The 12418-nt window shown below is 46.3% G+C and overlaps 1 protein-coding gene across 5 annotated transcripts in view; it reads left to right on the top strand.

Annotated features, from left to right (window-relative positions):
* The window catches only part of RPH3A (rabphilin 3A), a 134697-nt gene that overhangs the window by 65851 nt on the left and 56428 nt on the right, over positions 1-12418 (top strand). For all 5 annotated transcript variants that reach the window (XM_044990286.1, XM_044990284.1, XM_044990287.1 and 2 more), the window contains exon 3: positions 10421-10564. In XM_044990286.1, coding sequence (XP_044846221.1) covers positions 10421-10564 — 144 coding nt within the window. The remainder of the gene's footprint in view (positions 1-10420; positions 10565-12418) is intronic.

Below are 12418 nucleotides of genomic sequence, written 5' to 3'. Positions count from 1 at the left end.
TGTGTAATTGAGGTCCCCCCTCCACCCCCCTCCGCCAATACCTTTCTTTCAGGATTCGCGAGTGCATAATCTGCTCTATTTCTCACAGGGGCCTTAGCTATTCTGCTGAATAGTGCAGAAGGAGAAAAATGTGTTCTGAGGACCACAGGATTGAAAATCCCCCTGAGTCTTAGAAACTATGGTTAGACTCCATCACGGGGCCTTTGTTGGGAGTTCTGTTTTATTAATGAAGAAGTTCAGTGGAATATTTAGTGCATCATTGAAGAGTGCATAAGATAAAGACTTTAAAAAAGAAGATGCGTTCTGTATTGATTGGAAAAGAAATGCTCAGCAGAACTTGGCAGCTAATGCAACACCAGTATGCTGATGTGTTGGCCTCACAAACGGAGAGGACGTGGCAGCTCAGCAAGATTTATGGAAATAGTTGCTGATGAACTGCAAAATGTCTATCATGGCTTTGCTTCTGGGCTGGACTAGGAAGAGTGTGTTACTGTGTTTTTTCTTGTATTATAAATTCATAGAAGTCTGTCTCCCCCACTCTCCCCTTATGCACCATACAGAATGTCGGCAGCTGCTCATTCTGCCTCTGTTGGCACGGAGGGTGTGAGCAATTTGTATAGCTGCTGCAGCTACCTCGCAATCTGCTGTGGGTTGTCATCCCCCTAGACTGCAGACAGCTCAGCTGAGCAATCCTGCTGCTCTTGCCTTCCGTAATTGAATGGGACAGAGAGAGTTATTTGAAGTCTTAAGGCTGAGACAAGGGGCTTGGTTGGATGCTGTGGCTGTGTGATAAGAGACACTAACCATTTCGTGGAGATTTGCACCAGTGAGACCCTGCTGACAGGGTCTGGAAGGAGCAGGAAATCTAGAAGGTTCTGCTCTTGGTTACCAAAGAGATGGGTGGAGCCCAAATCCTGCCTCTGAATCCGTCCAAATGTTGACATGACTGGGCCCTTCTTTGTAATGTACTGAACCATCCCCCTGATCCAGATCCCCTTGGAATTTGGGGCTGTTCAGATCCTGATCCAAACATCAAAGCTTGTGTCCATCTCTAGAGGAAACTTATCAACTCCCATTAGTGGAAAAATAAATCGCTTCCAATACATGGCTGTTAGCCACAGTGCTCTGGGCTCTGTACAGACCGGCTGGCTGCAGGGTGGAGTCCGAGGCTCTGCTTTTTTGACCTATAGAGCCCTGTGGGTGTCTACACTGCAGTTAAACACCCCTGGCTGGCCTGGGTCAGCTGACTCGGACTTGAGGGGCTCAGGGTGAGGGGCTGTAAAAGTGGTGTGTAAATGTTCAGCCTTGGGCTGGACCCTCGCAAGGGGGAGGGTCCCAGAAACTGGGCTGCAGCCTGATCCCAAACGTCTCCATGGAAATTTTTAGCCCCGCAGCCTGAGTCAGCTGACCTGGGCCAGCTACGGCCATGCAGCGGGTCCTTTGTTCCAGGGTAGATGTACCCTTAGCAGCTTGGGGCCTGTCTGCCTGAGGAGACAGCCTTTTTCTGTGCTCTACCACCATAGGGAGAGCCAGCCAAATTATTTTGTTTTTATGGAATAGTTTTCCATTAGAAAATGCTGGTTAGTCAAAATCAAAATGCTTTGCAGGAATGTGGTGTTTTCAACCGGAAGAAGTCTAAATCAACTGTTACACCTTTTTCATTTCAGTCATGTTTCATTTTGTTTGGATTTTTACATTCTAAACTAATAATTGTATAACGCTCTGACGTTATCGGAATGAAACTTTTGACCTTATCAAAGGTCAAATCCCAAACGGGAGGTGTTTTGGGAATTTTTGTTCCACTGGAAATAGCAAAAATTTCAGTTTTTCGTTCCGATTCAGCTTGGAAAGAATAAAAAATGTCAGAAGTTCTGGGGTGCGGCCAACCCTAGCTGTAGCCATGGTCAGTAGAAGTGCTTGAGCAGAGACCCAGCAGTCTAACGGGGAGGAAGCAGCTGCCAAAGTATTGTCTTTAAGAGCCTCTGAATGTGGGATTCGCCTCTTGCCCCTTGATTTGAAATAGCCCGCGGCTGTTGCCTTCCACAGTGTGCTGCAAAGTGCACCTCTTTCCCCAGGGCTGTGGGGAAGGAGGGTTGCATTGATGGTTGCTGTTTGGGTGCTTTTGGGATGTTTAATAGATTTCAGTTTTGCTTGTGCTGCAGTGATGGCAAACGCGTTTGCAGCCCTGGCTAGGTGCTCTCTGTTCTCCATGTCCCATATAAACTACTCCTGGGGGAATTATGTGCCACTGCACATGCTCAGAATTCATGTCCCCTGCAGGTTTCTTTGCTTCCCCGCAGAAAAATGACTTTGTGACAGAGAAGCTGCAAGAGCAGTCACACTCTACTCCCTAGCTGTGCAGGTACATCATTTCAGGCATCTAGAGCAGCCATCGGAGAGGTAAATCACTGCAGGGACACCCCAGCCAGTGGCTCCTTCCTCTTCCCCTGCAAGGAGTGGCTAGGGCTGTGTCAGACCCTCCCCCAGCTGCAGGAAGCTCAGCATGCTCCCCTGCTTCCTGCCCCCATTGCTCCTCAGCTGTGAAGGGGAGGGGTCACTGTACGGGGAGCTGCTCCCCCATCCGCCCAACCACCATGCATCCGGACCTCCCATACTCACCCCCCCCCACCAAGCCTCACCCTGTACACCCAGAACCCCTAGCCCTCCATACCCGAACCCTACCCCACTGAACCTCAACCCCTGCATCTGGAGCCCCCCGCACCCAGACCCCCTGCCTCTGGATCCCCACCCCTGCACCCAGACCATCCCCATTGAGCTTCCTGCACTCAAACCCCCACCCTGGTGAGCCCCACACCCCTGCGCCACCCTGAGCCCCCACATCCAGACCCCCAATTAGCTACACCCAGACCCCCACCCCACCAAGCCCCACACCCCCAGCACCCCGACCCTTTTGCTGAGTCCCAACCACTTTCACCTGGAAGCTCCTGCAGAGTCCCACTGCTCCTGCACCTGGAACCCCTCCCTCCAACGAGCCTCTGTGCATCCAGATCTGAGCCCCTCCACACTTGGATCCTGCCTGGTTGAGCCTGGTGCAGAGGGGCAGGGCCCCAGGGTGTTTCTGGGACAGGTCCAGGCCTTGTGCTGTGTCAAATGCAGCCTCATCACTGAGTCCGTGTCCCCGGGATCGAGGGTGGGGAGGCTGCAGCGTGGTCTCTCCCCTTTGTGCACTGCCATGCTGGAGCCTCGGCATTTACTTATTGACAAATAAAACTTGCAGAATTTTAAAATCTTGTGCACAACATTTTTTATTTTTTTTGGCGCAGAATTTGTAATGTGTTGGCGCAGAATGCCCTCAGGAGTAATAACCCGAAATAAGTAAAGAGCAGCTAGTTTGAGTGGTTTGCCAGCAGCAGCAGCACCATGCCCTTCAGTGCAAGAACCCATCAGCGACCTGTTTTCCATTGGTACAGAAGACACCTGCACTGACTGGCAAACGTGCTGAGCAGGCCCTGAGACTGAATTCAGCCTTGGTTATCTTGCTACCTGAGCTGTGCACCTCCTGTTGATTGCACTTGGGCGTTGGGGATGGGTAGTATTTGCACTGTGCCCATCAGCCTTCAAGTCTGTCCTCCCAACTGGAGGATAACGTGTAGCGTATGTCTCTAATGGGGTGTTAAAGTTCTGTAGGATCATTCGGGACATCTTATGGATTATTCACTCTCCATTAAGTGGTCGAATAGGATCATCACTTTAACTGACTAGTTGGCCGAGATACCTGAAGCATGATGCATCCATGTGCTTACAATTCATGGCTTTACAATAGGGTTTGAAATTCAACGTAGGCAGTGGAATGTTTAATAAAATGTTGACAGATGTTTTCCTTGTAGACCTTCCCTCCCGCCCACCCCCAACACAGAGATGAATCTGTGCTTGTTTATTTTGCAAACACAGTGAAGCAGCTTGCCTAGAAATTGCTGAGCAGAAAGGGAATATAATTGTAATCTCTCCTGATGCGATACCAGCATGTGAACTGGGAACTAACTTCTGATCTTCACATCTCTCTTAAACGTCCACTTACTCCCCTCATTAGCAATTTTAGTGGTTAGTTAGCTCTTTCTGTGCAGAACATTAACATACAGAACTAACATGGTAGTCAATAAGTTTACAAATAGGGTGACCAGACAGCAAATATGAAAAATCGGGACAGGGGGTGGGGGGAGCCTATATAAGAAAAAGACCCCAAAATCGGGACAGTCCCTATAAAATCGGGACATCTGGTCACCCTATTTACACACTACAATCACTTGGAAGCACTTTTTTTTGTTTCAAATGGGATGTTTTGAAATGTTAAGGATAACAATTAAGAAAAATCTAAACATAATGAAACGTTTTGCGTGCAGGGATCATATCTGACAAGAGAAGGAGGCCCTTGTGTTATTGCACAGTCTAGCTGACAAATAAGGGAAAGAATAGTGTATAAAATGTAACTGGATCATTTGCTTAACTTGAAATTATGGAAATAATTTAGGAAAGGAAATTGCTTTTCTCTGTATGAAACAGGCCTCCTAATTTTTTTCCTCTTTGCAAGTGTTAATCTTTACTGGCAATAAATTACTTGTCACTACACCCCTGTTAAATTTATTTTTTGTGATCTGCAAACTGCAATAGAAGGACCTGCTAATCTAAAAATGGGACCTTCTGAAAACACCTTTAGGCAGTGTTTGGAAGGCAAAGATCTATTCGCATGATGTCAGCGCAGCCTGAAATAAATTCAGCACGAAGAATTTATTACAAAGCCCAGATTAAATAACTGGGGGCCTCTGATGAGTGTGGCACAGCTTCTGTCCATCCATAGTCTTTCACAGACAAATGCCAAACCCTTATGCATTTACTTTGTGTTTCCATGGTGGGAATCGGTGTTGCCAAATCTGATTAGTCTCTCATGATTAACCCAACTCTGGCCCCTACTGTAGGTCTTTGCATGATGTTCAGGAAGCAAAATTGGGAGTGGGGAGGACACTCCATCCCCAGATCAGTCTCCTGTAATCTAGGGGAAGGTGCTCTAAACTGCAGGCTCAGAGTTCTTGCCCCAGATCTTCTGCTGATTGCTCTTTAATATTTCTGTGCCCTTCACAACCCTCATTATTAGCTGGGGTCTCCTACTGTGACGTTGGAGGCTAGTTAGCGTTCACCCATCTCCCGGGTAACATAGCTGAGGGGTTGCACAAGCTCACGTCAGGAAGATCTGGGACAGGAACCCCTGTCTCTAACATAACGGAGCCACGTTAGCGCGCAGATTGTGTAGTAGCTTTGTGTGTTGGAGTGGCCATCACTGAGAGTGGTTGCTGATTGGCTGGAGTTTGTTGGAGGCGGGATTCTGGAGCTATAAAGCTTACCCTGGCTTTGGAAGAGTCAGTCTGGCCAGGGAGCATGGGCTGAGCTGGGGCTAGTCAGATCTAGTCAGCCTGGGACTGGAGTGAGTTTGGAATAAATAAATGTATCCCCAGCCTGGAAAGATTTTTGACAAAGGCTTGCTGTAACTCTGGTGGCTATTTACGTTAGCTGGGAGCCATGAAGTTGCTATGGGAATCTTTGTAACTGAAGTTATTTCCTATGGGACCTAACATTAAAAGAAGTCTACCACTTCCTCTCCCCTCTCCCCCCATCCCCCAAATATGTTTAATGCTCTTGGGTCTCTCTGTCTCTTTCCCCTTCACAGTATCAGTCTTCCCTCCATAGCTCACACGCATTAGATTGCCGTGTGGGATACGGAGGAGGAAGTGTGCAACAATCCGTAACAGTGCTGCCCTCCCGTACACGCTCGGTACAAATAGCAGCAAACAGGATTCACTTTACACATAAGCAGGGCAGCGAGTTAAATTCCACATACTCACTCCAGAGATGTTGCAAGAATCCCATGTGCATCAACCAAAGAGTTTTTTCTCTATTTTAAAAGCCTGTGCATGGGTGTGCGTGTGAGGATTTTTGTTTTAGGTTGTTCACTTTTTGTTTAACAGCTGTCAGAAACAGCAGGGAAACTTGGTCTGATTTAACGTGGAACATCACATTATAATTGGTGCTTTCAGTCTATAATTGGTGCCTTCAGTCTATCTAGTGATGGAGAGTTAAGCATAATGAGATAGACCCTTATGCGAAAACATGCATGTGCTTAATTTGAAGTCCCATTGATTTCAATGGGACTATTCAACTTGCTGAAAGGTAAGTATGTGGCAAGTGTTTGCAGGATCAGGGCATCTATCACTAAAGGGCCAGCTTTTCAAAGGTCTATAGGTACCAAAATATGCAGGTAGATGCCTAGGGTGACTCTTCCCAAGGGATTTCAATGGGAGTTGGGTTTCTAGCTGCTTAAATGCTTTTGAACATCCCAGTAGGTGCCTAGCTGCATCATCTGGTGCTTAGAGACCTTTGAAAATCTGACCCTAAGACCCCGACCCTTCCAGTTGTTTTGGGCATGCAGATTCCTGTGCCTGTGTGCGGAGCTCCTTGACTTGGTGCGTTTGGCCCTAGCCTGTAGCTCAACAGCGGGGCGTGTTTTTTTCAGAAGTTCCCTCCATGACTAGGACAAATGGCTCAGCTCTGAGGGCAGGACCTCCAGAGCAAAGTGCCACAGAGTGTAACAGAGAACGGGAGCCTTTCAATAGACTTTTCAGTCCCACTTGGACAACTCTAGATCAGGGAGCTAAGTCTCTATTAATTTCTGTAGGTTTTGAGAGTAATTTCTACAGGATCCTATTGGTTTGGTTGTGCAATTTTCAAATGTGCTCAAGTCCCCTTGAAAGTGACTGAAAATGTTGCCCTTCTCCGCCTCCCCCCCCATTCCATTCTACAGGATTTTTAAATCTTTAGAATCCTGAGTCCCTCCATCCCATTACATTCCTATGCTGTGGGAACAGGCTGAATTGCTCAGGATTTCTTTTGGCAGCGTGGTGCTGTTTTAAATAAACGAACAACCCCATTTTATGCCTGAAGATTCTGGAATGGAGAGGAATGGGGATTGAGCTAACTTCATAATATATTTAGCAAATCACCCTGCAAATCAGAGGAGGAATTCTGCAGCCACGTTTTCTGGCTGGGAAGTTACTGAGCTTTCGGAGCTGGGGAAGAGAACGTTTAGAGGAAGTGGGTTTAGTTATAATAATAATTTTACATTTACCGTTTTGTAAGCGTTTCAGCAGATGAATGTCAAACTCCTCTGGAATCAACAAAAGAAAAGTAAATGACAGTTCTTATCTCTAAAGGGTTGCCCCCAAGCCTAGATTTTGTTCCTTCGGTGAATTTCAGACAGAGCTCTAGTGTTCTTTTCAAGGTAGTTTTCCCCCCCCAAGGTAAATGTGTTACCTAGGGCTGTGTAGTAATGCATGATGGGATAAACATTCAAAGCAGCGCACAGGTTAGCTGGGACATGCTACCAAGCGTGGGGTTACAGCTGACTAGAGAACGACAACTCTATTTCACAGCAACTTTTGAGGTTTCCAACTCAGTTTTGTTTTCACTGCAATGCAGAACAAAACCAATTTGTGTGTGAGCGTCTCGTTCGTGTCTGTGCTCCAACTAATTCAGAGCAGAGTTTTTTCATCCAGATCACTCTGATTCAGAAAGAGCAGGGATATGAATCGGGATGTCTCACCACCTCTTCTCTCAACCAAAAAAGCTTTCTGCTGATGAGGCCATCACTGAAACATTTCCAGCTCCGAGGAAATTGCATATTTTGACAAAATTTAATTTAATAAAAAATGTTCCGAACAGCCCTACAGACACATGTAATATAGAGCAATAACCCCCATATTAGCAAGCTGCAAACAGAGAGCGCTGTCTTCTTCCTCCCTTGATCTGTGTTAGATCTATGGGGATGCATTTTTCCGAGGTTGTACTTGGATATTATGGTTGTGTGACTCCCACACTTTCAGAATAAACAAGCTTCTCTTGCAATTAGGGTGTGTAGTTCAAAGGCCCAGATTTTTAAAGGTGTTGAGACATTGCTGTGCTCAGCATCACAATGCCTAACTGATGTAGGAGTCTTAAAATATCATTTTCTAAAGAGATTTAGGCACTTATGAGATTTTAAGACTCCTAAATTAATTGGCATTACTGCACTTACTATTGCAATGTCTTAAAATTAAAGGAGATATCCTATCTCCTAGAACTGGAAGGGACCTTGAAAGGTCATTGAGTCCAGCTCCCTGCCTTCACTAGCAGGACCAAGTACTGATTGTGCCCCAGATCCCTAAGTGGCCCCCTCAAGGATTGAACTCACAACCCTGGGTTTAGCAGGCTAATGCTCAAACCACTGAGCTATCCCTCCCCCTGGGCCTGAATACCTTGTGGGGGCTGCTGAGCGCTTTCAACTCCTGAGCCATGTCTACACAAGGGAAATGTTCTAAAAATGTCCCTAGTGTAGACAAGACTGCTGGGGGAACTCAGTACATTGCAGGATTGGGCCCACAGCCTTTTAGATATGCTGGTTGTCAACTATCTGCGACCCACAGAAGATTATGCTAGCCCATTAGTCTAGAGGATGGGCAGTGGCTTCTGGGAGATTCATCTCCGTGGGGACTGATACTTGACTGAAAAGGTCATGTACTGTGCTAGGTGGCTGACTGGATTTCAGGAGGAAAAGAGTGGCTTTATGCAGAGCTTATCACTTAATATCGAATTCTGATGCTGGAAGTGTCAAGGAAGCATTGCATACCAGTCTTGTGATGGGATGTTTTATTTATTTTTGATCGAGCTGGTCACTGAACATATGCCCCCGCTTTCCTCCCCCTGTACAATTTTCCCAGTGGGACCAAGGTGAACTGAAAGTAACATCAGAAAACGAACCACTATGAAATGGATTTTCATTTCAGAACAGCAGATTCGGTTTGTCAAACCAATTTTATTCTCCAGAGATTTCCTTCCACATCACGATACAAACACACAGGGGGATATGGGAGGGAATCTTCAAAATTGCCTCTCCCTATTTGTTAGTTGTGTCCATTGTGCCAGGGGAACTGGGTTTGGAGAAACAAAAGGAAGATTATGCCAGGGATGTCTATATATATTTCAAATTAAAAAAGGTTGAGGAGGGAGAAAGAGAGAAAGGAAGAGGACAGTCATTTTGTATCTGCATGCAATGGTATAGATTGACTAGCTAAAGCAGAATTAAATTAGGCAGATACGCCTCTCACCTTCTAATGAGATCCTAGGCAATTAGTCGTTTCAATAATGCCTATCGTTTTGCTAACGATGTCTGGACTTGGGTCAGCAAATCAAAATGTGCAATTCCTGTATAGATGCATACAAAATGGGAATGGGTTAATGGCTAGTTCTTCACAAAGCCTGAATTCTGGTAAAGAACCAATGAAGGTCTACATCTCACGATCAAGGTAGTCTCGTTTTAGTTAAACTAATGCATCCAGCTGCTTTAACCCATCATATTGGGAGCTCTGCTTTCCGTTAGGTTCTTCTTGCACAAAACAGTGTGAGAGAACCTAGTAGAGGAGCCGTATCTTCTAGAATCATAAACTGTCAGGGTTGGAAGGGACCTCAGGAGGTATCTAGTCCAACCCGCTGCTCAAAGCAGGACCAATCCCCAGACAGATTTTTGTCTCAGATTCCTAAATGGCCTCCTCAAGAACCCTGGGTTTAGTAAACCAATGCTCAAACCACTGAGCTATCCCTTCCCCTCCCTCTTAATAAGTATCTGTTTGGTGTTGCCTGTTCTAAGCAGAAACGGGAGTTGTAGATAATTTCATGGAGACTCTGCAGAAACACAGTCTGTTTCCAAATGGGATAATAGGACTTGTCGTATTTTAGGTGTCCCTGTTGTGACCAGTGTCACTGGAATCAGGTAAGCAGCAAAGGATGTATTGGGGAAAGAATTTAGCTAAGAAAATGCTCAGAGCTGGGTAAAAGAATCTCAGCTCTTCTACCCGGGTGGTGGTCTCACCACTTTTCTTACAGCTTGGACGATCGGTGCTGTCTGCAAAAGAGACCTATCTTTCCTCTGTAGAGCGTTCGTGCTGTGGTGGTCAAAGCATGACCAGGGTGTGGAAAAGTGGAGGATTGGAGAGGGAGGGAGAGGAGCTTAAGTGGGGAAACAGCTTCCCATCTCTCATTTCAAATGTCAACAGCCAATTTCACAGCTGCTGATACAATTTCCAGGATGGAAGTTCTAGATGCTGATGGCTAATGCGGTGACTGATGGTTGGTAGACTGTAAGGTGGCACTCAGTGAATTTTGACAAGGAGTTTTTCCCATGCATGGAGATTCGACAAATGGTTAAAACCTATAAATGGGGAGAGAACTGGTAAACATGAGACAATTATAAAGCTCACTCTCTGTGTGCCTATTGTCTGCACTCTTTCTTTTCTGGGAAATGTATTTCTAGTGGGCCCTGTGGTTGTATAATGTACCTGTCCTCCTGCTCCAAATCTCACTGCCTTTGTGTGCTTTGTAGACTCCCTGCTGGATGGTCGGTACGTGGAAACCAGCCGGAAAGGCAACGGAAAAATGAAGAGCTGACCGATGAAGAGAAGGAGATCATCAACCGAGTAATAGCTCGAGCAGAGAAAATGGAAGAAATGGAGCAGGAGCGTATTGGGTAAGGAAACAACCTGGCTAATCACTCCATGGAACCCATGAGATGGTAACATGAGTCAGTGCATGGGCTTCACTTTGTATGTATTAGATTCAGCCTTGTGGTGTGAAGGGGAGCCCATTTGATAATCATACCACAGAGCTGCATCTGCTTGCTACCACCTACCAAAAACTCTTATATAATTGGAGATAGGTATATCTCCTAGAACTGGAAGGGACGTTGAGGTCATCGAGTCCAGCCCCCTGCCTTCACTAGCAGGACCAAGTACAGATTTTTGCCCCAGATCCCTAAGTGGCCCCCTCAAGGATTGAACTCACAATCCTGGGTTTAGCAGGCCAATGATCAAACCACTGAGCTATCCCTCCCGACTTTGAGCCCAGATATCTGTGTAATGCTACATGGCTTTGCCCATCCAATGCATCTGGGCAAGCTGAAATCAAATCTTCCATTACAAGAAGATTGATTCCTCAAGTGGGCCCCTATGTTTTGGAATTAGTTTCCTAGTCCTGGAACAAAATAGCCTAAATCTATTGACCTAGGGGGCATCCTGGAAAATCCATTTTTATTATTCTTATTGACTTGTATTACAGAAGCACATAAAGGCCTCAGCAAGGCCTCATTGTACTAGGGGCTGTACAAGCACTGCCCCAAAGACTTTACAATCTAAATAGACAAGAGACAGAGGCCTGGTCTACACTACTGGGGTAAGTCGGCCTAAGTTATGCAACTCCAGCTACATGAAAACAGCTGGAGTTGAAGTAGCTTATGTTGACTTACTGTGGTGTCTACACCGCACTGGGTCGATGGGAGAAACTCTCCTGTCAACTTACCTTACGCTTCTCATTCCGGTGGAGTAGCGGAGTCGACGGGAGAGCGATCAGTAGTCAATTTAGCGGGTCCTCACTAGACCCGCTATATCGACCCTTGGTGCATCGATTGCCACAGCGTTGACCCGCTACGTGTAGACATACTGTGAAGGCATTTGGGGAAGGCTCAGGGGAGGTAGGCAGTTCCTTTGGAAACTTTGGGTGGGGAGATTTTGTTTTGTAATTTAATTTTTGTTGACTGTGGTTGTCTGTAGCAGGGCCATGCTACTGTATTTGATGTTGTACTGATTTGATTGTGTATGGATGTCTCTTTAATTGCTGAAAATGATACGTAGACACTGGGATAGGAGTTCTTTTAGTAAATAAATGAACAAACCGGGGTCCCAACATATCCTGGAAGTTTCAGCTTGTGTTCTCTTGCATATCAGGATGGGAGCAGAAGGGTTTTTCAAGGAGAGTTTTGTTAAGTTAGCCGAGAACACCCAATGCCGTGTGTGTGAACTACTGTACAACGAAAGACAATACAACACTGACTTTTGCTGAAGGATCTAGTAATTACTCCTTCGCTGGCAGGGAGACTGACTTACACCAAAAGTCAAAAGTAGGTGGGCGAAGATGAAACCGCTGAATTGGAGCCTCCCTGAACTCATGAGGTGTCTGATTCAAAGTCAGAGCCACATCTCCATTTTGGTTCTCCCTCAAACAGGGCAAGTCAGATCCTCAGAGCTAGACACCCTGGAACTGGGGGGGATTTGAAGCTGAATATTGGACTGATCTGAGTTGTGCCTGGGTGCCCATTTCCTGGCGCCCTGCTGACCTGTCCTGATAAGTGCGCACACGCGCAGTATGTAGAGAGATTTCAACTGTGCGTCCTGGTTCCTGGGAAACCAGTCATATGGCTGCTATGAGGGACGGCTCCAGGGTGACCTGTTTGTTCTAGGGTGAACCATATAAATGGTGTCCTGCTTTGAGCTGATGCATTGGAAGGTAGATTGCCACGCTACAAAGCTTCACTGCCTGCCACTGGCCT

This window comes from Mauremys mutica, chromosome 16, assembly GCF_020497125.1.
Source record: "Mauremys mutica isolate MM-2020 ecotype Southern chromosome 16, ASM2049712v1, whole genome shotgun sequence".
NCBI classification, from domain to species: Eukaryota; Metazoa; Chordata; order Testudines; family Geoemydidae; genus Mauremys; species Mauremys mutica.
This window is presented reverse-complemented; position numbering and strand designations above follow the sequence as displayed.